The following is a 26183-nucleotide window of genomic DNA, read 5'->3' as shown; positions in this document are numbered from 1 at the left end:
AGTGCAGCTTGTTTTCTTTCATTTTCTTGATTCCTATGCTGTAGGAAGATGAAAGGAGAACGAGGAGGAGGAGGCAACAGCAGCAGCCAAACTTAATAAATAATTCTGACGATTCCTGATATCAAATGGAAGCCCCTGAGTGGGACCCACTGAAAAATGACACTCTTCCACCGACCCTGACGCCAGCTGTCCCTCCGTATGTGAAGTTGGGCCTGACCATTGTATATACTGTTTTTTATTCAGTGCTTTTTGTGTTTATCTACGTCCAGCTCTGGCTGGTCCTTCACTACAGGCATAAGAGGTTCAGTTACCAAACCGTCTTTCTGTTTCTGTGCTTGTTTTGGGCCTCTCTTAGGACTGTGCTCTTTTCATTTTACTTCAAAGACTTTGTCACAGCAAATTCTTTCAGCCCCTTCATTTTCTGGCTTCTCTATTGCTTCCCAGTCTGCCTCCAGTTTTTCACCCTGACCCTGATGAATCTTTACTTCACACAGGTAAGCAACAGATATTTGGTTGATTAAATCTGACAGAATGGGAAAGCATTATTTTGTAAGAATAGGGAGAAAATAATTAATTTCTAGTGTACCTTGACAATGCAAAAAGCAAATTTAAGTTATTTAACTGGGATTTTTAACTTTTGATCTATATGCAAGTGATCAGTGATACAGTGAAACTGAAGCCTGAAGTGATCCTTTCAGAAATGGCAAATAAATAGATCTGTGGTCTACTGCATTAGTGTCATTTAATGTAAAGTTTTGGGAGAAAAAACGTATAGGAGAGCTTGAAAGCTGGACATCCAAAATGTCGTTCTTTTATCCTTCTTTATTATTGTTGTTGTTCTTACGGGACTTCATAAACCTCCTGGTTTAGCAGATCTGATCTCTGTGTATGCTTACAACTGCAATTTATAATTTTGCTGGCAAATCGCCCCCCCCCCCCCCCGTCCCCCACCATTTTTCAAAGTTGACTAACATGTTTCTGAGTGACATTTCTATGCTGTGTATCAGTGTCAAAACTGTTGAAGGAATCCTACTATGGACCCAAATTCCTATAATGACCTGTATTACAAACAACAGTTAACTCCAGACCCCACTAAGTGTTAAGTACCGTACACCCTCTATTTCGTGGATGCAGTGAAATGAAGGTAATTAGCTGTATAGTGAGGTAAAGGAAATAGTATCTCCCTTTCAGAAAGAGATCTTGAGAATGTAGCTGTGCTTATGGCCAGCTAAGAAACCAGATGAATTCAGCTGCACAGCACTCCAAGTTGCTGCAGTTAGATTTGCTTGGGAGTATTTATGGAGAGCTTGGATATCTTGGCGCTGGGCTGGAGGATGGGATATTGGCATGCTGAGGCAAAGAAAGGTTGCTGGGCTTGCCTGAGATCTCATGGGACATACACAGGAGGGCAGGGAACAGATTCTCCATCTCCTCGATCCCACCATAGTCAGCCTGGAGCAGGAAGCTAAGCCTGCACTCAAATGACCCTTGTCAAAGTCTTCTTTCTCAGTGCAGGAGCGGTTGGCCAGGAGAAGCCCAGCCAGCCCTGAAGCATCCCCAGCAGCACTCAAGATGCTTTGGGTATTGCTGTGTGTCCCACTTGGAACCTGCTCAGTGCCTGGGTCTGGGTGCTTCTGTAGTGCTTTCAGCAGTGCTCTGTAGTGATTACAGGCCAGTAAATCCTGAATAGCCTGGCTGGAAAGATCAGGGTGCTTGTGAGGGTTGTTATCCCAGAGCTGAAAAAGCAGCAATGGTAAGCATGACAGCTGTAAGAGGATCACTTGAGTTGTAGAGGTTATTAAATACTTAGAACCATGTACACAGTTTAGTGCTTAGGTTTAATTTTCTGGATTGGGTGTCTGAAACACTTGCTAACTCACCCCACTCCATTCCCTAGCACCTGAGATATGGTAAGGGATTACAGGAACCTTTCATCCACATGCTACTCAAATCCAGCTGAGGCATCTGGTGACCAATGCTTTATCCTATCGCTAATAGGAGTCATTTGATAATGGTGCAGTTCCCTGGGGGCAAGCATCCATCACCACACAGTCCATCCCCATCACAGTGGCTGCAGCTAGATCATAGCCCTGGGTCGGATTCTTCCCTCAGACATGCACATAGGGCTGCTGTGGAAGTCTGGAGGCAGAATGCAGCATCCTGGCTCTTCATCAAGAGAAGCCAAGGCTGGCATGAGTGCAGAGAGGGCACAGCAGCCAGCACTCTGGGCATTAGAGTGCTGGCCCTTGGGGGCTTAGTGTTCCAGGTAACCAATTCCTCTAAGGAAGATCTAAAAAAAGAGGATACAGAATGTTCTTTTAACTTATTTTTGGCATTTCTATCTGATAATATTCAGGAAGTACAAGTCAGTGGTTGGAAACACAAAAAAATGCTCAGGCGATTGGTTCCGCCTTTGAGACAATTTCTGCTTTGTCACCATGAGTCCTCACAATCTTCCACTGCACCCCGCTGAAAAGAGTGTCATACTTACCTGTCTTTAAGAGCTGTGGCGAGGCTTTTGAAACAGTATTTGCAAGGGACTCAGAGTTTGTGGCATGCATCATAATCTTTAAAGATCTTGTGCCCTTGTAGACAGGCACATTATTAGTACCGTGTTTGCTTTAGAGCTGGTTGCTCCCAGTGAAATCTCATCTCAAATATCTCCCCAGCCAAAACAAAGCCTTAAGAAATACAAGCACAGCTCCTGTACTAATATAATGTAAGACACAGAATAAGTGCACATATTTTTAATTCATTCTTATTAATTCTTTACTTCTAACCATTAGAAGGTGGTTTGGCTTGAAATTCAGCATCTTCTTGAGACTGTATATTTAATGTGCATCTAGCTTTCCACAGCAGGCAAGCAAGAACTAGTGTGAAAGGGGTGGGGAGAGAGAATTTTGTTTTCAGTTATGCCTTATAACTTAACAGACCTGTTCAGAAACAACTTTTATTCTGTTTTCTTTGTCAGACAGGCAAGAAGGGTCTACATCTGTGTCTCACTGCATGAAAACTACGCTATTTAACTGGTGCTTGGCTAGAAGGAAATAAGTGATCCACATATAGTATAGGGACAGAGAACTGGGAAAGATATTATGGGTCTGTGGAATTTGCAGGTGTTCATTATCTGCTGTACAGCACCCACCATTTCTGAATGTGGCACTGCTAGAAAACTTAGACATAGATGCAAGAAGAAAATGTGATTCGAAAAATATTGACAATCCTCCTGGACAAATGAAAAATCTCATTTAGCAAGTGCCTGAAGACATTTTTCAGAATAATAAGCACCGTTTAACTCAACAGAAAGTTAGCCACAACTGTGCTTTTTTAATAGGTATCTCAAAGCAATGGGGTTGCAAATTTGAACTGTTTTTTATGTGTAGCAAAACAAATAAGCCATGATGGCTTTGGCACAGCAGGAGCTATTCCCAGACTTTAGCTGTAATGTGTTGTAGCAAGTTGCTAAAGCAGAGGACCTCTGGATGAAAGGAGAATTGCAATCAAAATAGTTTTTACTCAGAACAGGGAAACTTTGGATTAAGAGCAAAGTTCAGGATCCTTTGCTACTGTCTTGATGCCCTACTCAGGGCAGAACAGAAAGGGTGCTACACATAAGGCTTATATATTAGCTCCTCTCAGAAATCGCATACTGGAGAGAATACATGTGATTTCTAATGAGACAGCTAAATTTATTAGAATTTCTTAATCCCATATCTGCATTCATTCTCTTCTAAAGAAAAAGAAAACAACTGTGATCTGCCCTCTCAGGATAAACCTCTGCCTACTTAGAAATCATTACAATAAATCTCAAGTGAAGTTGAGATCCAGTGGCACTTTCATAGAACCATACCATAATGCCAGCAAATAACTGCATTGTACTAAGCCAGAGCAGCCCCCATACCCATCAGACCCATCAGCTGAAGTGTGCACTTCCACCTACAGAGACTGAAAAGCCTACAGATAGGTTTGCCTCACACCAGCAACTCCCACAAGTTTATTTTGCTGCTTGATTAAGCAAAGGCTGCAAATAACAAACTAATACCTTCTCCACTTTAAGTGACTCCAGGCAGTGAGGACCCTAGAACTCAGACACTCTTTTTGTTTATGCCCTGCCTAGCCAAATCTTCCCTGACCATGACAAGGGAGACTGAGCTGAGTCTTCAGTCAGTGCCGTGAGCAAAAGTAAAGAGGCTCTGGGAAATAAAAAGAGAAGTTGCCTTTTTTGGTGTGTGTGAGGGATGGACAGAGAAGGGCTTGCTTCAGTTTGTCCCGTTTGCTGAGACTTTGCATTTCCCTGGGGAACAGGATACACAAGCAGGAGGGAGGCTAGGACGGAGGGTCACGAGCTTAAAAAACAAGGTCAGGTCCAAAGGTCGTCAACCATGGGAGATGCTGGAAATCCCAGGCCTCCCCTGTGGCCAGACACAGCAAACTATTTGGTGGGCTGTAGGTTTCATAATCAGATTGGGAGTTTTTCCAAGACCTATGTAAAATGGTGCTGAGCTAAAGAACTGGGAGGCTATATGGGTGGAGAAGGGCTGCTAGGCAGATTTACCTCTCCTTCCTCCTCCCTAACAATCTTCCCTTTTCTCTGACATCCAGATTTCAGAAGCTTACCCTGCCTCCCAGGCAGGGCTGATAAAATCAGTGAATTTCAAATGCAGAGAAATTGTACAGAGTAAGACAGCTTAGAAAGGAGCTGGCCACACTGGAAGTGCCTGGTAGGGCGGGGTAAAACCAGCACAAGGCTTTTGGAAAGGCTACATGTATCTCAGTGGAACTGAGGTATGTGTTAGCTCTGGGGGCAAAACTAAGAGAACATCTCCTCCTACAATTACTGGGTATAGCATTTCAACAGAAATACCACCAGTGAGAGAAGAGAGATGGCTTTTTATTTAGAAGAAATAGATTTTTATTTTTTAGTAGAACTGAATATAGCATATGTTATAAAGGTTATTATTAATTTAAAGCACACTTCAGATGTACATAGGAGTCTAACTACAAATGGAAAACCATCAGCAAATATGTTTGGCATAAAACACTGCCCTCAGTATTGGATCTATAGGAGACAAATGGCAACTACAGACTGGCTGTCTCTCAGCATCTGACTCAAAGAATGAGGTCACTTGACTTAGAACTTAATTTGATAGGAAAGATACACACACAAGTTTATTGTGTCTGTCAGGCCTGAAATGGTCCCTGTCCTTTCCAGACTATTTTTATCATTTTACACAAGGCTGAATATGGTAGTGAGTCATGTGGCCTGTGTCTGTAGGTCTTTCAAACCATGTTGAGTTTAGAGAGTAAAGTTGCATGTTTTGGGGAATCTGATACAAATGAAAGAAAGAACATAGGAGGAAAAGAGAAAAAGGCAGGTAGGCCTGTGGATGAAGGACTCTGGGCCTGCATGGGGTTATGGCATATTTTCAGGGTCCAAAGAGAGGTTTGTGTGGAGTATGACAGAAAGAGACAGTCTGTGGTGAAAAAGAACTGGGAAGGAAAAGTACACGCTCTGCTCCTTATAGAGATTTTGAAATGAGAGCTGGTAAATAAAGCTGAACTATGCAGAGAGCCAGCTTGAGACATATGCAAACACTGAGCACATACCTGAGGCTCTTTTGGAAAGCTGGGCTGAAGCTCCTGTAAAAGTGGATTGATCAGCTAGCACTAGAGCACCCTGGATGTTGGTGCCAGCCATCATGTCAGTTCAGCTAAATGAGAACATGGTCTGAAAATTGCTCCAGTGTGATTTTCTTTTTCTTTTGCTCTGGGAACGTGTGACTTAGCTCTGAAAACTGTTTCATTGATACTTACAGGGCCAGAGTGGCTCCTGATTTAACTTTCAAAACTGTAGCTGGAACTCCCTTAAGCTGCAGCAGCCTGGCCGTGTCTGCCTTCTCTGCTGCCCAGCAACTCTGCAGAGCTTCCTGCAGCCAAACAGCTATGGACTCCCATGCCATGCTCACTGCTCCTCTGCTGGGACCTGGTAAAATATCTTTAAGGTCAGCTGTTCACATCGGTTCCTGCAACAGGGATTTTCCTTGGCTGTATGAAGGGCTTTTTGGAGTCCCTTTGTACTGCTGCAGTTCTATATGCCAGACATACACCTCAAGGCAGTGGAGGAGGGAGTGTGAAAATCTCATTTGAGGTTTCCAGTTCTTCAGTAAAAACAAGAAGTCAAAACACGATCTTTCTCCTTTAAAGAGCAAGTAAAGGGGGAATTACTTTAAGAAGAAAATTAACCCTTTAGACATTAGAAAATTAGCAAGGCATTTCACTGAGTTTTCTGTGTTGCTGTTCATCTTGGGGCTCTCTGAAAGGTCTCTTTATAAAGTGCGTTCTGCTTGCTGTTTATCTATTCTTAGGAATAGCCTGGTTTGCTGGAAGACTTGCTTAGATGACTCAGATATTGACTGGAAGCTTTCTCAACACTGTGGTGGGGAGGGGCCATTGAGCAACCAGTCTCTTGAGCTAAATGACTGTTAAAAGCAGAAAGCTGCACCCACTCATGTAAGGTATATTGAGATTAGCTTCTGACACCCTTACTCCCACTGAACAGCCTTTTATTCTGTGACAATCACATTGCTTCCAGCAAGGCCACTCATGAACTAAGGCCCTATCAGTGTTTAAGCAAGGTTTAAGCATGTATGTCTGTCTGCCAGTGAATCTGTAGAGTGTCCATGCTTTATAGTGCAGTTTTCATTCCATATAGCATCCTTTTATTTTTTTTAAATGCAGTGATCATTTCCTTTTTTAAGGGTCATTCTGCTCTGAAAAAAACATGGAATCACACTAACAGCTGTTCTGACAATCTCGCATCTGGAGATGCTGCAGGATCTGCTGCAGTGACATCATGGTTGGCTTTAGCCAAGTTATCCACTGAGCCTTTGCTAGGTAGGGCAGCCTTGAATGAGTTTATGTTACAGGGGAGCTCTGTGATCTTATAGAGGTGAGTGGATTCCTTTTGGGGAATCACAGGAGAAGGTATTCAGGACTGTGGATTTTCTAGGTTTTGTGGATTCAGTACAACTCATTGCCCACTGCAAATGGCTTGTCTTTTGTAGTTCCTTGCACAGGCTCTGAACGATTCTATCCAGTGCAACTCCTGAAAGCTGTAAAACTTAATGGTACGTGTTTGAGAAAGTGCTACTCAGAACAAGTGAGGATTGTGGAATGGCCCTAGACAAAAGTTTTACTTCTTTCGTTTCAGGAATCTATTCCTTCCCACTTTCCCACAGTGTCTTCCAGAATAAGCAGAGTAGCCAAGAAGGTCTAGTACAAAAAGCATACAGGAAATATTTTGAACCCCATATTTTTCTCTAAAAACTGACAGCCCATCTTTGTGCAACACAGGAACACAGAACATTCACAAGCCCCTTGTATCTGTCTTTTCACTAGCAAGTAAGTAAAACAACATAAAACTTCCTCCTGAACTTCTGTGAGAATTCACGAGCCAGGAATTTGGAGGACTCACAAAAATCTTTTTAAAGTGATACTGCCAGAGATGTTAACTATTTGAAAACAGAGTTGACAGTTGCAGAATATTTTTAGAGGGTTTGGGTTTTTTTTTTTAACCCAACTTCTCAATTTTATTCTCAGCTATTATTTTTTTCCAAGGCCTCAGTGTTCTCTCCTGGTTTAGCTAGTGCTAAGCGGGCTGATGCATCAAAAAATAATTTCCCTGTCAAGGTAGCTGTTTATGGTGAACAGGAATTAAATGACAAGTTGCTCCAGGAGTGCTGGAACAATTGAAGTCTGCTTTTCTCCAGATCTACATCTCATGCATGACTTGGAGTTGTTTCCATAACTGAAGCATTTCTTAAGATACTTTGCCATGCAGACTCTCTCAAACTGGGACATGTGTAGGATCACAAGCAAGGTTCTTCTCACAGACGTCATATATCAGATGCATTTATAGCATTCCTTACTTGTCTTGGGTCACTGATTTTTAGGAGGGTGATAAAGGATCATGTCTTTGGTGCTTCAAGTATTTTTCCATCAGTTCTCTGACAGAAATATTTTAAGACTAGTGAGGGGACAGATAAACAGGTTGATGGGCAGACACAGGCCTACACATACATAGTGATCATGTAAGTCCTGTTTCCTTGGGAAGGTACAATAATCATAGCAAATGTTATGCAAGCTATACTAAAGGGCGTACAAAACCAACTGAAATGGATAAGGCAGGATAACTCGAGGAGAAAACAATGAGGAAACAACCCAGAATAAGTCACACAACATGGGGTTTTTTTGGTGATACTAGCAATCAGTGTTCCCTGATGTTGGTTTAAATCAACATTTGTAAACTGTGTGTGTTTGGAAGCCATGCTAGCTTATGAAAAAGCAGTGACACTTACTTTTTTAATAAATCAGATGTAAAATATTATAATGTATTTTTGTATACTTTCTGGTGCTGGTTAGACACCTGTGACTGATAATACCTAGCTATACTGCAGAAAGAGTGTCAGTATTTTGTCTTTTCTGTTACAGCAAGGTAACTACTGAGCCTAAGCGCTCTCTCTGTAAAAATACATATTGTTTTTCCAGTGAACAGTCAGTCAGCAGAAGCCAAATATAGCACAGAATAAACCAATGAGTTTGGTTCTCAGTGACATCCTTTTGGCAATGTAACCAACGTATATATCCAATATCAGACCACGGTACTGTGAGGGGCTCTTCATAGGAACAGAGCACCTGACCCAATATGCCGGTATAAGCTGATCTACGCGACAGACGTGTACTGTTAGGTTATGTAAAAGCTCAATTAATTACTTGCCTCTAGGATTATACTGGCATTGGTCCTCTTGTGAATACTGTTATAAAGGACCTTGTTCCCAAGACAGAGTAAGTGCAAATCATGGCATATACAATTTGTCTACAAGTACATGACAATTGCCCGCTGGGTTGGTTTAATACTTTGCTTAGAGCTTGCCTGCCATGGATATGCAATCAGTGCAAATCAGTTATGTACTGAAACCTGTCATTACATTTCTTGTGACCTGTGACACAGGATTCCTGTGGATCACAGCATCTGTCTTTACTTACGTGCATCCTGTGTCTAATGCAGTATTTTTCTGTTTTGCAGGTGATTTTCAAAGCTAAGTCAAAATATTCCCCAGAGCTACTGAAATACAGGTAAGAGCTCTGCAAACGTTTAATGTGGTAAAGAAGAGCAGCCATACTCTGGGAAACACTGCATCTTTGATAATGTAGCACTCATATCTCAGCTATTCATGTTCATATACCAATGTTTTGCAATGGTGGTTCTGAGACCAGCTTCTTCCTATGACATTAAGAAATTTCTGTCATTTCCCAACACAAGCACTGTTTTTAGACCTTGACATATTTCAAAGGGAAATAGTTTAAACACAAGCAGAAAACATTCACCCTGGTGATTTGTGTATAGGTTAACCTTTAGATTGCTAGGTGAAATCAGATCCAGTGCTTTTGTAAAGGTAGCAGAGTGATGTATTTATTTTTATAGGAATGAATGAGAATGTATTAATCCATGAAGTCAGTGGTAATAAAAGCCTCAAAAGTTTTGGGAAGATGACAGAATAGTTGTGAGGGCAAAGAGCTAGACAGAACAGATTCAACTTGATTATGCATTTGGGGGTCACAGATTACTTCCCATGACTCCATAGAGTTGAGGTTACAGTAGCTTTGCATCTAGGTGGAGAGATCTGTTTGGGATCTTGTTGAGAAGAGATGTTTTCAGTAACTATTTGAAAGCTCCCCAAAGGGCAGTTATGTGCAGAACACTGAGAAAGTGCCCAATAAATTAATGTTTATTGTTGCAATGCCTAAAAGCCTCAGTCGGGCCATATGCATTAGGCAGTGGAAGAGAGAATGAGGCTGTCTCCATTCTAAATAAATATTTTACAATCTGAATTTGTGATAGTAAAACAAAGCAATTTGAAACTGAAATCTAACCTGTTATTTGCTGATTGTTAGGAGAACATAGTACTGTGTGAACAGGTCAAATATTAACAAAGTTTGTTAATTGCGCTTTGATACAGCCAGAGAGGCAATCACGTGGAGCAAGTGCTTCAGAACCCACATTTGGTAGAATGGTGGTAGAGCGGGAGCTGGCTTGGGATGGGCTGTGCTTGGGCTGGTGAGGGTATGGGACAGGCACGGTGTGCTGGCTGAGCAGGGAATGTGAACTCCATGCTGAACCGCAGCTGATACAGAAATCATCAGGATGAGGACAGAGAGACTGCATCTATTTTGATGGCCTCGGAAATGCTTTCAAGTTAGTGGGTCTGCATGCATACCTTGGCACATCCCAAACCAAGCAAGGGCTGGATGCTCCCTGGTAAACACTGTGGCATACAAATACATTCACCCCCTTTGCACTCTGACTGCTGTGCAAAGGAAATGCAGGAGTGCAGGGAAGCAGAGCACACCCCAGCAGGCCTCAGCCCACCCCTGAGGGAAGCCTGCCTGCCCCCCATGGTACACATAGGCAAGAGGAAGAAAACAGCTTTGCACAAGGCTTGGTAGGGTGGTATAGGGCAGGTCTGTGAACATGTTCCTGGCTAGCTTTACAGGTGAGAGGTAGAAGCTTTCAACCTTGCCTGTTACTGATGTGGCAAGGCTTTATACCCGAAAACCGCTTGAAAATATCTTTCTTAAGCAAAGGGAGCTTATGATATTTAGTCAGTGCCTATGAAGTGACTACACTAGTATGTAGTCACTGCATGTAGCTCTTGGAGTGTTTCTGTTCCTAAACACTTATATGTTGTGACTGGAATTACTCATGGACAGACTACCCTGCCCACAACAGCTGCACGTCCACTCTGACTCTAGCCTATTGCATTTGTGACACAGATCACTCTTGGGTCTGGTCTAGCCTTTTTTCTCTTATTCGAGTTCTGTTGGAAAAGGACTTGAGCAGCATTTTAGTTTCATATGTAGATCTCTTAGCATCAAAGTGGTTAGCCAGTGTAAAAGAGCCATTTAAATAAAGCTGACCTTGTTTCCTACCTCACACAGGGCAACTAAAGTGATGTAATACATGCACACCCACAGCTGTGGTTCTGATTCTTGATTGTAACACACCAATGAACAAGCATAGAATCATGGAATGGTTTGCGTTGGAAGGGACCATTAAAAATCATCTAGTACAAGCCCCATCCCATGGGCAGGGACATCTTTTATTAGATCGGGTTGCTCAAATCCTAATGGAGAGATGGATGATAGGAAAATGAGTGACCTACAGACAGAGACTGGAGTCTGCATTTAGTGAATCTGATTTTTCCTCATTGCTGCACGTTGCCTTTTTTATTCCCTTCCCCCATTTTATTTAATAAGAGTCAGACCTTTGTTCCCGGAATTGGCATTTCTGCAATAGATAATGGCATAAACTTGGCAACGGAGAGGTAGGAATGCAGTCTGTGTATTGGCACAGGTCTCAGAATCATTTCAGATACGAAAAAAACCAAAAAAATCTCATCAGAGGTCCAGAATCTTAAGCAAACTTTACTCAGCACAGCCTTCACAAAGTCAGTCACCATGGCAAAAGAGATCAAAGCGAAGCCTGTGCCAGCTCAACTTCCTGTTTTGTTTAAACAGTCTTGCACATCTCCCTGGGCTTGGGGATTTCTTACAGTCACTGGGTTTGGATGAGGCTTGCTGTGCTGTGTGTGCATGCCTTGTTACAAACAAGCCTCAGACACTGTACGATTTCTGAGGAAACCACATACAAGAAGCAGAAGTTTCAAACAGATCTTCCTGTTCAACGAGGCAAAACTCGCTGCATTTATCTGAAGTTTGACTGAAAGAAAAACTTAGGAGTGCACCCAAGCTGATGCAGAAAGAACAGAACATCCTGGCACGTGCCTTCCCTGGCAAAACAGATTACACAGAGCTCCTTTTAAGATACTAGCCCCAAAGTGGGGATTAGGCACAACAGGCTTTTGGACAGTCCCAGGTACAATCTGGAGGCACCTCTACTGCCCTGCTTTTCTATTTTCTGAAAAACCACATATGCTTATTCATGCCTTATACGTGCCCTTATAGTTGAGGTGTAAGGATCCATTCTGCCTTTGAGTGAGTTAGGAATGCTTTCTGTGGCTACAGAGACCCTAAAACTGCCCCGTGAGACACAGCCTGCATCTCCATCCCTGCTTATTCAGAAGTTCAGCAACAATGCTTCTGTTGTCCAAACAGGCAGCCGTTTCCCCAGACACACCATGTTAATAAAGGAGATGGAAGATCATTATGTGAAGAGCTGCACAATTGACTGGCCATGACAGCTCATCCTGGCATGTACGGGAGCGGGTGGCCATGAAAGCATGACACTGCCTTTTTCTTTTCTCTTTTTTTCTGAACTCCATCAAGGAGGAGCCTGACCTGGAAGCCTCTAAGCTTCACTGGTTGTAGCATAAGGGCATGTGGGCTGCGCTGAAGCAGAGGTCCTTTTGACCAAGATAAGCAAGAAGAGAGCATCTACTTACTGTCCCACAAGCAGGCAGCATGTAATGTCATGTCTTTCCACGGAAGCCTGAACCCCACAAGGATATTTTACCTGCACTAAAATAGGGGAGCAGAGATGAGACTATTGAGTGGACTTAGGGAGGGGAAGGAAAGAAAGATACATGACTGCCACTCGAAGACCTTTGAGTTATGAATAAGCTGTAAATGTACCACCACTTCACCTGGGAACTGCTCACCAGAGGAAGCCATCTGAGAGTGGAGATTCAGTGAACTGCAGGACTGCAGTGCTTCCAGCATTAGAGTGCAAGGTATTAAGGACTACCTCTAACTGCTGACCCTAAAAACAGAGCCTTGCCCTGGAAGGTTAAGAATGAGCACTTTCTTCCTCCTGAGAGGGAATTTCCATGACTGGCAAGGAAAAGACAACATCCTTGCTCGCTGCCAGATATAGCTGGAAAGAAGGGCATTGACTCACAAGCAGGGACTTTTGGACTTTGTTACACATCTAAAAGGTCTCAAAAGCATACCCTTTCCTCTCTTGCCCTCTGAAAATAAAGCCAGCAGTGTTTCAGCTTTGTAGTTGCATTGATACAATACAAATGTGTGAAAGAAGAACATGACCTTTGGGTAAAGTAGTTTTAAACAATCAGAATTGGATTCATCGGGGATAGTCTGGATGTTTGTTGTCAGCCAAATTCAAAGTTAACAGCAGGCATGAAAAGCTGTGGCCAAAACCTGTAGTTCAGTGGGTGAAGACCATGACCTTTATCAGTAATTGCCTTGGTCAGCAATGATAATGAAGTAAGCAAATACCTGCAGTGGAAATATGTCTTTTTTCTTTTCTCTTTTTAAGTGAAAAGTTCCACAGCTGTGTATGGGAATAAAGAGGAATTAGAAGCAGCTTTCCTTGAGTATGCAGCATACTTATACAGCAGGTATCAATGCTGGGTAGGTGGGAAAAACGTGGAAAGAACTAGTCCAGCTCCTGGGCATCTGTCTGTCATAGTCTAGCTCTGCTCCTGTGGTTGCACAAATGAACCTTTTGCCTGGCAGAGATTGTGAAATGCCAACGCAGAATCAATATTCAGATTTAAATTTCCTTATGTTTCTTTCAAGAGGTTGCCCATGACCAAGTTATTTAGGAAAAATGACCACGAAAGATGCTGGGAAACCAAGAACTGAGAGATTTTCCTTGCTGTTAGATACTTCCCTATGAAATCTGATGGCAAACATCAGCCACGAGTGATGCTTCTCGTTGCAGTGGTGCTGTAGTAAAGCCAGGATCAAAACTAGTCCATTCCAGGAAACTCAGCCTTTGGCAAGGCTTCTCCTCTCAATGAGTAGTCAGAGGGTTTGTGCTGTGTATGAAGTGCACACTCTAAGAAAATACATGTGTATTTTAAATGGTTTTTAAGAAACGTACTGTTGTATTTCTGCTGCAAACAGTCTTCCATTATTTGCTGCTTGACATCAGTTTATTTATTTACAGCTTGTGTAACTGGAAAAAGAGGTTTTAAATGAACTAACTTAATCTCTCTATCAATCTGGAGCACTTTGATTTGGGCTTGGGTGGCTGGTCACTGTCAGCTGTGGCAGCCCAACACATGCAGCTTTCATTGCTCAAAGTACAACCTCCATCTCATGACTGACACTTGCTGAAAAATGTCTCTAAAACTGTTTTCTCCTCACTCTCCCAGGTTGCCTCTCTACCTGGCTTCTCTTTTCATAAGTCTCCTCTTCCTCTTGGTGAATTTAACATGTGCAGTATTGGTGAGGACACAGAATTCAGAGAGAAAAGTCATTGTCTCTGTCCGGGTGGCAATTAATGACACGTTGTTTGTGCTGTGCGCTGTTTCACTCTCCATCTGCCTGTATAAGATTTCCAAGATGTCTTTAGCCAACATTTACTTGGAGTCCAAGGTAAGGTACATTTTCAGTTCTTTTCAAGTACCTTCTAAGACATAAGGGCAGTGTGAGGCAAAGCCACACAATTCTTTAGATCCCCTGAGAGCAAGAGGCCTTAAACATCACAGCTTGCACTCAGCTGGCCAAGCTGCTCCGTATATGAATTAAATACTAAGTGCTAACAAGGGTGCTCTTGGCTAACACCAGTGACCCCAAAATATATGGTTTTGGCTGGAGTTTCTCACAGTTGTTTTTCAAGTGGATACTGCTTAGTCCAGATCCTCATCTGAAGATCACTTCATTTCAGTGCAGCTACATAAAAGTGGTCTATACTTTGGGATACTTCAGGTTGACAAATAATTGACTGCTTATTTTTTTAAGGTAACAGCATGCTGAAGATAAGCCTGACAGATGAATATGAATCTTCCTGAATACATTTGAATACTGTCCTATAGATAACAAGAATACGTTTTAAAAGACTTAATGCATTATAGAGTCAGCCAAGTGGGAATAAGGGGAAAAAAAAGTCTTTCATATTACCCTACAAAATCATCTTTAAAGAAATATTGTCAGATTTACAGCTTTGGACACCTTCAGTGGTCAAGGTGCTGGGTGGCATTGCAATAAGCCTATAGTGTTTATTATTGAATCAGAAAAGGTGGTTTGTATTTATAAATAATGAAACAAGGCTTTCAAAGGTCTTGGCATTTGTGGTTGCTTGATAGTTAAATCTTACAGTAAATTATCAGTTTAACCAATACCACATTGCTTTTACTACAACAAACCTTTCTAAAAATTTATGTTTCAGTTCCTATTTAGAAAATCTTATAATAAAATCACAGAATCACAGAATCCCAAGGGCCGGAAGGGACCTTGAATGATCATCCAGTCCATCCCCCTGCCAGAGCAGGACTTAACCAGATGAAAGGTTTTCCTGTTTAATCAAATCTGGCCGTTACTGCACAACAACTGAAAGTTCAGGACTGAACAGAAGATTTAAAAACAGAGCTTAGTTTGTTTTGTTTCTTTCAAGCCTGTCACTTGCTGACCAAAGGGCATGAGCAATGCATTATTTTTGCTAGTAAGAAAAGTTTTTCTGCTGCTGCAAATCACAGAACTGTAAATCTCTGTAACAAAGTGGTGATAACCTAAGGGAGGCTTTGGTAGATTACTTCATTCAGTTTCCTCCTTGTGCAGGAAACCCGATCTTCCTTTTGTCAAGCTATTTCACAAAAAAAAAAAAAACCCCTAACAAAGTCTTAGGTTACTGAATACAGGAAAAGCCAGGACACTCAGCTGATGAAAGCTTGAATGTGGAAATGAGAATTAAAGAGTGCTTTGCTCCTTTCTGCTGACCTGAAATGGGATTTCCTCTGGGGACCTGCAGTATGATTTGACTGCACATATTTAGGGATGCAGATGGCTGGAGCTAACAGTGAAAAAACATCCTGGTTTAATCTGCTACTGTTGTGCTGGAAAAGTTAGCTAAAGAAGAAAAATCCATTCTCTACAGAGACATGATAGAAGTTGTGTGGGAGATGATGCCTGCTCTGCCAGTGCATCTTGGTAGGCTTTGGTGCTGGGAGCCTTGTATTTGCATCTCCCTTCTGCTGACGTGTGTCTTCTGACTACACATGGAAACACATTTCCCTCCATGAGCTGGCACCGGGCTCAGCCTGGCCCTGTTCACAGCCACGAGGCGCCGCCGAGCCGTGTGGCCCTGCCCTCCAGTACTGACTTGAGCCAGTCATGTGCTGGCCAGAAGCACCACCTAGTGGGACCTGCTACCAACCCAGGGCTCCCCCCTCTCCTTTCTGTAGAGGCCTGTGACTCAAAAAGGATTCCTCTGGCTTTCTCTTTACTTCTGCACTCTCCCTTAATCCATTAAGTATAGTTGACTGGCAGCAAAACCAGGACACTTTTGTCCCCTTTTTTGATTTGGTGAGATTGAGGTTTGTTCAATTGGCAGCAGATTTATTTAACTATTAACTATTAAAGAATGACAGCTATGTAGGGAAATCTACACAGAGAAATACTGGCCCCATTCTGCTCTCCACTTCTGCTGTCCTCACTCTGTAAATGCCACCTGGCTGCGATATGGTACGTGCCAGTCAGCAGCTTCTGTCTGCTTTCTCACCCTTGGTTTCCATGACAGCATGGCTGACTTGATAGTACAGGAGAATAGTGAAGTGCCTAGCAAACATTTCATCTTTGTAGCATCTCCTGCTTGCTGGTGTTGCCACAGCTTTCACCACGGCCAACTTTGTGTCTGGCTTCAGTTCCTGTGGAGAACTAGGCTTGTGGCTCACCCTTGACATGGCTGCAGGTTGTGGCCCAGTGAACGATGGTAGTTCTGTGGTGGTTCGAGTATATTTTAAGCAGGAATTCAGTCAGACAGCTTGACTGTGGTGGGGATTTTGTAATATTCCCGAGCCTGACAGTTCCCTGAATCTATATTATTTTGCTGGGAAAACAGGCACATTTGTTTTCTGCAAGCTCTTCTGACTGCTCAAGAATAGTGTTGTCACCAGGAGGAGGGAGGTGATCATTCCCCTGTACTCGGCTTTGGTGAGGCCACACCTCGAATCCCGTGTCCAATTTTGGGCTCCTCTCTTCAAGAAGGACATTTTGTTGCTGGAGAGGATAGAGAGGTGGGCTATCAAGCTAGAAAAGGATTTGGAACATGTCTCATATGTGCTGAGGGATCTGGGACTGTTTAGTCTGGAGAAAAGAAGGCTCAGGGGAGACCTGATCACTCTCTACAACTACCTGAAAGTGACAAGCAATAGAACAAGAGGAAACAGCCTCAAGTTGCACCACAGGAGGTTCAGGCTAGATATTAAGAGGAGTTTCTTTACTGAAAGGGTTGTCAGGCACTGGAAAGGCCTGCCCAAGGAGGTAGTGGAGTCACCCTGGAGGGGTTTAAGAGATGGGTGGATGGGTGCACCTAGGTCTAGTGGTTGATAGGGCTGGGACAAAGGCTGGATTTGATGGTCTTAAAGGTCTCTTCCAGCAGAAATGATTCTAGGATTCCTTGATTCTACTCCCTGAGCTCCTCTTTGCTGACACTCACCAGGGAGTGCAGACTGAGGAACTAGTGACAGCCACCAGTATGGGTAAACTGTAAAAGGACACACTAGTCTCCTCAAGGCCGGGAATTCAGGACATGATGACTCAGCAACTTTCCCTGATACTTTATTAGCCATTCTGTCTGTTCTCTACCTGCCACAGCGTTTTTGGCCTCTGGTCCTTGGCTGCAAACCTAGAAGCACCTAGAAGTGTGAGTGGCATGAATCAGATGCAGACCTTCCTGTCTCCTGCACTGGTATAAAAGGTCCTGTGAGGGGAGGAGCAACTTCTCTCTTGGCCTCCTCCTCTCTAATATGGATGAAAGTAGCCTTTCTCCCTGCTGTGGGTCTCTTGCCAGAAGGGGGAGAGGGCAGGGCTAGTGAAGGAAATGACTGCAGGGTATCTTGCTCCTTTGAAAGCACACAGAGCTTTAAGCTGTTGTTCCCTCTTTGGCTGTGTGAAGCACTACTCCAGAGCCAGAATTTACTTTGAGCTTCCTTCAAAGCTAGCCCCTTTTTTGTACATCTGCCTCTCTCTGTGGTCAGACTCATGCTGATCCCTGTAGCCATGACTCCTGGATTCCTTTCTTTCTTTCTTGTTGCTACAACTCCTGAACTAGTGTCTCGGCTCTCACAGCAGCTCTCCCCTGAGACAGTGGCCAGGTGCCTCATTCCTCACATAGGATTAAGCTCTTCCCTTGCCCTCTCCATTTTTGTCTCTAGGGCTTAGGAACTGTTGTGATTGCAGACTCTGTAGTCTCATTCCTCCCCCTGTGCCCAAGTTCACAGGACCAGACTGCCGTGCCGTGGTCACTCTGCCAGTAGGCTGTGCTTCCACCTTGTCTCCTCTGTGTTGACATTAGGTACAGCAGGATGTTCTGTTCCCCCCTGTGTTGTGTGTAGCTGCTGACTGCTGTGATCTGCTCTGTACTTAGGAAATCGAGGCACAGCAAGCAGTCATAAAAAGCTGCAAGGTTGCATCCTGCTAGCTAACAAAATGCTCTGTAGCTAATGCACAGCTGAGGGCTGAAGTGTAGTTCTCACAGTTTTTCATTGCTCTGAAAATAGCACTCGTCCAACAAGTTGTAGGAATTAGTCACAGCTCATCTTGGAAAGAGCTGGAACTGGTACCATTGCCTGGAAAGCACTGTACTGATCCAATACAGGAATACACATAGCATAGCATATACTGGTCAAAGAAGGAAGGAGGAAAAATCAGCCACATTAGACAGAGTAGCATGACAACCCTCAAAGTCCATGCAAAGCAATGATCTTCTTGGCTTCCCTTATGAATAATAATAACCTGTGCTTAAATCTCTTCCAGGGCTCATCTGTCTGTCAGGTGACAAGTATAGGAGTGACTGTTATACTACTTTATACCTCACGAGCCTGTTACAACTTGTTCATCTTATCATTTTCCCAGACTAAGAAAGTAAATTCTTTTGATTACGACTGGTACAACGTATCAGATCAGGTAAGCATGAAAATATTTGCTAATGAGAAAAACTCATTCTGTATGTGATGGCAGGTTTCCTAAATGCTATGACAAGAGGAATTAATATATTAAAATCCCTTTTCTTTTCTTTTATTCAATGCACTGAGATTGTTTTGCTCCAGGAAAACAAATTTGTGTTAATTTTAGCATAAGTGGAAAAAGAAAAAAACAAACTAAACCCTCAGTGGCAAAAGAAATATGTAAACACTATAGCCAGATATTTCTTTTTTAAAATCAATCTTTTATTTACCCAATATTATTGATAAAACCCCCTGCCTTTTATTAAGAAAGACAGGTCTAGTTCACTCTAGGGAATGTGCTGTACTTGGAGAAGCAGAAAAACAGTACTTGATTGCACTGAAATGCTCAGTTCTGAAGTCATCGTCAAATCTCTCATTACTCTCCCAGGGCTGTGGAGTTATTTACCTTAATCCTGTCATTAGCCTGATAACTTCTGTACTCTAAGGATAAGACTAAGATTCCTCCCAACATTTCATTGCAAGTGAGAGTTCAGATTAAAAACTAATAGTGATAAAAACACTGTTTTTAGATGTTTTTACATCTATCTCTCAATGAAGAATCAGAGGATTCTTCATTGACTGTTATGACATTTGGCTATCCAGATCTTTTCTCTGCTTTGAAGGGTGTATTGGGTCCCAGCAGCTTTCCACCTCTCAAGGCTAGGCAAAATGGCAGGCCTGGGTTTGGACAATAAGCATATTTCATTTGGCCTCAATATCCCAAACACTTAACTTCTTCCCACCCTCTTGGCAAGCACCTGCAGGCCAAAAATGTATTTCCAGCCACACAAGGGCCTTGTATTGCCAGGGTGGGCAAGCAAACCTGGAGCCATGAACAATTTCCTGTTGAGCAGTAGACAAAACTGTAAATAAGAAGTCGGTAAACAGTAGGGTGGGATTGCCTAGAGGACCTCATTATGAGCTGGCTGAGCAGGGCCTGCCACAGGCCCATGAGTCAGCCCTGCCACAGTGTGGGGAAGAAGAGTGCAGCTGGGTCCTGCCACTCTGTGATCAGAACACAAAGGTTTAGGCAGAAGGGCACTCAGTTGTGACTCATCTCCCAAATTAAACGTTTTTTCTCTTCTTGTTGGGGTTTGGAGCATTGCTGCTGCTCCTGCTGACCCCTTGCAGGGGATATTTCCTGTGCTGCAGTCTGGAGTACCATGGGCTGGAACTTTATGGCCAGAATATTTGGTCCCGTTTTCCCTGCAGAGGCTGTTAATATGGAACTCAATGAAATAAATGCTTTAAGCCTTAGCTCACTACTACTGATTTTTTAACATCTCATTTGACTTGTGACATTAGAGTTGGCTGGATTTAGGGGTAAAAGATTGGATCCATATATAAAGGACCTGGAACTCAGGAGCAGGTACTCAATTTGGTATCAGAATAAAAAGTCACTTTTAAAAGTAGAGCCCAATGTTTATACTGTGGTACTGCCTTGAGTCTCCTGTCAGAAACATAACCCTCTCTCTTCTGTACAAAGCACGTAAAAGGACAGGGTCTGTCCTCTGAATCTATCTGAATAGTAGAATGGAAATCTGGAGAGAAGATCAAAGCTAATGCTGGAGTGACAATATGGTTATTCAAGCTAATGATGTACATCAATTTTAAGAGATCCAAGCCTCAGTTTTTAAAAGCCAGATTGCCAGCAATGCCCTTGATGACCTGGGCATTGGTTGTTCCTTTATGTGTTATTCTTTATATAGTAACTGTCTGTATTTATTTATTTATTGTATCTTTATGATTGATCCTTTATGTATTATCCTTTATATGTTATAGGACTGGAAAACTAGTTTCTCATTACCTGCATAAGATCACTTGATCAAATGGTTGCTTGCCAGGCTTTTAAGACTGGGAAGACTCCTGCATTAGGCTTTGATTTTGCTAAAGGAAAGATGGCAGGAAGAGGAGAAGGGAGGAGGAAAGGAAGACAGACAGACATGTACCCACCAAGACAGCATATTGATTTTCTGAGTATGCCTTTAATTGTTAGCCAGGTTAATCTGCCTTCACTGAATGGAATTTCTGGCCATTTTGTCAACCGTTTCAGCGACTTAAATCTAGATCTGCGTAAGAAGACACGTTGCTTCCTGCACCCTTAAATGAGGTGCCATCTTTATTTTTAAATGCTTCTCTTTTTGACTTTCCAACAGGCAGATCTGAAATGTCAGCTGGGAGATGCAGGTTATATAGTGTTTGGAGTGATCCTTTTCATCTGGGAGCTCTTGCCTACATCCTTGGTTGTGTATTTTTTCCGTGTCCGAAACCCTACGAAAGATCTAGTAAGTGGAATTTGTCAGTGTGTTTGTTAGCGTAATGTCCAGGCAGGCCTGAAGGGCTCAGCTTCTGAAAGAGCTCTTGCTTCTTAACATTTTGAGTTCTTCAGTGTGTCCTTTGCAGAATAAAAGCAACACAAACTCTCCATTTCTTTATACTAACTCACGAAAGAAACTCATTGTATTTTCCCAGAAGGAAGACAAGGTGTTTTGCAGTCAGTTTACCTTAAAAATCGGGAACTTTCTTAAATTTAAGGCCCTCTTCCCTTTGAGTTAATACAACACTTTACTGGAGCCAGTGGAAGAAGAGTTTGTTATCTAAAGTTGTTATCTTTCATCAGATAGCAGTGGAAATGGTTGTGTGGTAACTGTTCAATGGCATGGGTTAAATAGTAGATGGAATTCTTTCCTGGGAATTGTTTCCACATCGAAGACCAATAGCTGTAATGAGCACTTTTGGACATTTTTTTCACTATTTCAGCAGAGCAGAGATTAAGATGTGTGTTGTAAAGACGAGTCCATATAGGTGTCCTTAGTACCTAGGTAATTAATAGATGGAAAAGCATCTTTTTATAGCTGAAGGCAACGTTTCCAGGTTGGGGTGGGATATGCTGGTTGACAGGCACATAGGCGATATCAACTCTGCACTAGGATTACCAAGGTAATGTCCCTGTTTCTGTAGGCCAAACCAAAGCCACTATTCCCCAAGAAGGAGGTGAATGGTATAGTCACAACTAGAGAAGCAATTAACAGAATAACTTGATAGAGAAGGCAATGGTTTTTATTCTCACACACAGATTTCAGCGACAATGATGAAGCCAAACTGAACAAGGAGGTAACACCTAGCAGCCCACTAAGAAATCCCATGGACCCCAGTGTCCATCACAGAAAATATCTCAGCCTCACTCTGACTTAGGTGTTAGTCAGGACAACCATAAAGAAAAGAAATGCTTATGGTACAGCCTGCTAGTGCTGCTCTTCTAAAAAGTGAACAAAAAGATCTCATTTTATTTAAAGTGAGTTTAGTTGGGCTAGAGCTGGTGGTCAAGTTTGGATAATGTGGGTGAGATTCACAAGCGAATGAAAATAAGGGATGTGGTCTAATCTCTCCTTTCAAAAAGCTGATTGCATAAAGGCTTGGAATCCTGCTCAAAGAAGAGCTCAGATGGAGTCAAACAGGCTGTGTTCTCTCACAAGGCAAAGAGCCCTGCAGTAGCACTAATATTTGTGCATTGTGATTTGCAAAAAGCCTTAAATCTCCAACTTCATAGAGTTCAGCAGAGTCAATCAGTGATACTATCTTTTTTTATGGGCACCTTTTTGAAGGTAGACATTATTTGTCGCAGTGGATAGGTCCTACACAAGACAAATACTTATGCCAAACAATATCATGTGAAGAGGAAAACTGGAAACAACGTCAGAAAGGAACAAAAATCGAAGAGATTACTTGTAGCAAGGCAAAACTGAACTTCAGTGCAAATACACCACAAGAGGGAGACCAAGGACCACAGGACTTGAGTCTAGGGGGTTCAGTAGGGACCTTACAGCAGCGTTATTCTATCAAATGGTCCAGTGGTTGAAAACATTTGCCCAGGAAGCATGGTGTGCGAGTTAAAACAAAACCTCTTTTATTTAAAAAGTACCTTTGTAACAACTCTGATAGACTTGTTGTGAAGATCCCAATTGGTCTTTATTTTTAATAAGGAAAAAAAGCCCAAGAAACAGGTGTTCTTTGACGTTCAGAACTTCAGAAAGTTTGACTAGAGGCAGCCTTCACTGACCCTGTCAAATGTGAAGTTCCTCTCTACAGCCAGCTACAGCCCAGGGCAAGCCAGGTGTCTGCTCTGGGGCTGGCACTGGGCAACTGCAGTGCATGGTCCCCTGCCATGCCTTGCTTCAGCCAAGCCAGATGTTGGAAACGCGAAAGGACAGAGATGGACCTATTTTTACTTCAGCTTTGTCAAATGTTTTAGCATCTAAAAAATAGAGGGAGACTAAACTGCTTTCCTGCTTAATGCCAAAGAAATGCCATCCTGTCTGATCCACAGGTGCAGGGAATCCTGTTCCCTGGGGATGGAAGCAGTAGTTTATTGGAAGAGACTCAAATGAGTCCTCACTGTCCCTCTGACTCCTTTCCAGAATCAACCTTTTCAATTTTATGTGTTTTGTGTTTTGATTCCTAGGGAAATAAAAGCAAAATGCTTGTAAATGGAGGAGTTATATGTACAGCCCTTTCCCTGTTTTAATAAAGGAAATTTCTTTGGGATTTGACCCTCACAGCACTGTAGGGTTGATACTGAAATTGCTCAGCTTTTCAGCTGTGATTTCTTTAGGCAGGGTGCCAGGGTTCAGCAGGATCAGTTCCCAAGGCAGGGGAAGAAATGAAGCAGGAGGGAAGGAGGGTTACAAATGTTGGAGGTAAAACCAGATCTCTAGGCATTTCACATCCTTCTGCTTTGCTACTGCCAACTTCACATCATTTGGCTTAAAAGCAGTGTCCAGGATAGACAGGAATCCAGCAGACAAGTTAAATGTATACTGGAGGGTGGTTGCAGAAATGGATTGTATCTGTTAGCTAGCAAGAAGGAAAAGCCATTAAGGGCAGTAAACCATCACTATGCTAGCAGGGAAAAACAGTAAATGCAAAAGGATATTTATTGTCTACAGCAAATGTAAAATTGCCTGGATTAGGAGGTAAGTCGGCTGTGACTTTTTTCAGAAGTCAGTCACCAAGCAGTTTATTCATCTGTTTCAAGTACTGACAGAGGTTTCCCTTCCCTCAGGCTAATGCAGGAATGGTCCCAAGCCACGGCTTCAGTCACAGATCCTATTTCTTTGACAACCCTCGCAGATACGACAGTGATGATGACCTAGCGTGGAATATTGCACCACAGGGGGCACAGGGCAGGTGAGATGCCAGAGGGAACCGCTTGCTTCCTGTACAAAACTGGGAAAGAACTCTGACACCCTTCTGCATACTCATGTATATTGTCTGCCTCCGACTGTTGCATAAATTCCAGGGGGTGGAGGGAAGCTGGAAAGGCAGCACAAGGTGACAGCAGGGACCCCAGGTCCCCACAGAAGCTCCAAGGACACAGGAATGAAAAGGGTTACATAATTGTTACAGTATGGTACTCTTTCAAAAACTCAGGCCAACTCTTTTGGTTGTGTTTCACCCCTTGTGTCCTCCAAGAGTGGCCTGGAGAAGTGCCATTTACTAGTTGAAGTGTGTACGAGAGGCAGGCTAGAAAAGCAGCCTTCAGGGAGAACAGGGAGAAGCTTGACAGCGCAGGCAACAGCTTGTGAGGGGGGGAGCAAGGAGCCTCTTGACTTCAGTTGCCCTGAAACATAGCTATGTGCTTGGGGCTTACCTGACCCAACAAGGGCATTTACTTTTCCACTTGCTGAAGGCTTAAATGAATCCCTCTTAACTGCTGAAATCCCACACAGCCCAGAGATGGCACAAAAAGCCCCTTTTCTCTGGGTAGTTGTGGGCTGAAGCTAAGGACTCCCCTCCCTAAATCCTGTCCAGTTCACAGCAAAAGGGATAGCACCCACTTGAGCAGAGGAAAGGCACAGCAGGGACACCACCCTGCTCTGCAGGGAGCCTCAGTCATGTTACTCACTCTTCCTGAAGTGACACTGTACAAGCAGTAGATCAGTCATCTTAAAATGAAGGTGATCTTGCATGCTGTAGCAAACACCCAGCTATAGGTCTTGTCACTCATTTAAGCCAAGATGCTGTTGGTCACAGTCTCCGAGCCCAAACCACAAGTCAGAAGTTGTCTGTTAACCACTTAAGAGCTCTTCATCATCCTGCCCCTGCGTTTGCTTTGCATGTAGGAACTGAAGGCAGTGAGGCTGCTGGAGGTGGCATGTGCCAGGCCCATGCCCAGCCAAGAGCTGGAGGCGCAGAAGGACAAGGGAGCAGCCACACTGGGTGGCACTGCCCAAAGCAACTACGTGCCCTCTCATCCTGCTCACAGGAGACAAGGCGTCCCGCGAGGCCTGCAAGCCAACCACCAACCCTCATGCGCAGGGAGAGGCCCTTGCCCTGATTAACGGCTTGGCAGTGGAAAGCAGCACCACTTCCAGGGGCTTCAAAGACTTTCTGGAAGAGCCAAGGAGAAATGGGGAGGTCCTATGTAAACTAAAAGAATCAGGAAAAAGTTGAGAGCACTTGGGCCAAAATAACTGACAGATTAGAAAAATAAACAGCTGCCTGAAGCCCTGGCTGGCATTTAATTTCAGCCATGCACGTGAGCTTGAGCACTACTTCTATGTGACTGCATTTTGCACCCATTCACTAACCAGGTGTCTACCGATCCAACCTGCCAGTCACTAATTCTTCCATTTTCTTTCTAAGTTTCTCTCCAGACTACTACGACTGGGGCCATCAGAACAGCTTTATGGCTTACATAGGATCCCTCCAACACGATCCAGCACTGGACACGGACCGGCCGAGTCCTATATAATAACTTCAATCAACTACAGCGTTCTAGGACATTCCAATATTAAAACAAGTGTTCCCAAAAACAAAGCTTAGCAATTTTTCTTCACCTTTTGGTTTTTAGAAGTGTTCCTATGCACAGGATAAATGAAGAACTTATCTTTGCCATGAGCTTTTTGTAGTTCAAGGAGAAGTATAAGCTAACAACTTAAACATTGAAGACTGTTCCAATTAATACCTTGTTCTAAAGCCATGGCATTTTGGGCTTTTGTATAGTTGTTAGAGGGTATAATTTAATAATCTTATGCTCATTTTAAAGGAGCGAATTTCATGAAGTGAAATAGCATAATTATTTTCTAAGTGGTTTTATTTTTACACTATGTATTAGGTTAGAAAAACATGATTGTGATGAATATACTGTAAACACAAGACCAGGTTATTCAAATGCATGACAGCAGAGATTCTTACATAAAAGCCTGTAAGAGAAAAAACAGCAACCCAATTAAATACTGTCTTTTCAGGTTA

At 43.0% G+C, this 26183-nt stretch overlaps 1 protein-coding gene across 1 annotated transcript; it reads left to right on the top strand.

Moving 5' to 3' along the window:
* GPR137B (G protein-coupled receptor 137B) lies at positions 1-26183 on the top strand. The gene is made up of 7 exons (XM_010207964.2): positions 1-494; positions 9086-9135; positions 14139-14361; positions 18739-18888; positions 21086-21214; positions 23992-24116; positions 25575-26183. The coding sequence occupies exons 1-7, from the start codon at positions 126-128 to the stop codon at positions 25681-25683; spliced, it is 1155 nt and encodes a 384-aa protein (XP_010206266.1). The 5' UTR covers positions 1-125; the 3' UTR covers positions 25684-26183.

The sequence above is a fragment of the Colius striatus genome, chromosome 2 (genome assembly GCF_028858725.1).
Source record: "Colius striatus isolate bColStr4 chromosome 2, bColStr4.1.hap1, whole genome shotgun sequence".
In the NCBI taxonomy this organism is placed as follows: Eukaryota; Metazoa; Chordata; class Aves; order Coliiformes; family Coliidae; genus Colius; species Colius striatus.
This window is presented reverse-complemented; position numbering and strand designations above follow the sequence as displayed.

Bases quoted from the DNA above. Each gene is read 5' to 3' on its own strand.
- GPR137B (XM_010207964.2), top strand. From the start codon at position 126: ATGGAAGCCCCTGAGTGGGACCCACTGAAAAATGACACTCTTCCACCG. The intron at 495-9,085 runs GTAAGCAACAGA...TCTGTTTTGCAG, and splicing joins TGAATCTTTACTTCACACAG to GTGATTTTCAAAGCTAAGTC. The intron at 21,215-23,991 runs GTAAGTGGAATT...CCCTTCCCTCAG, and splicing joins GAAACCCTACGAAAGATCTA to GCTAATGCAGGAATGGTCCC.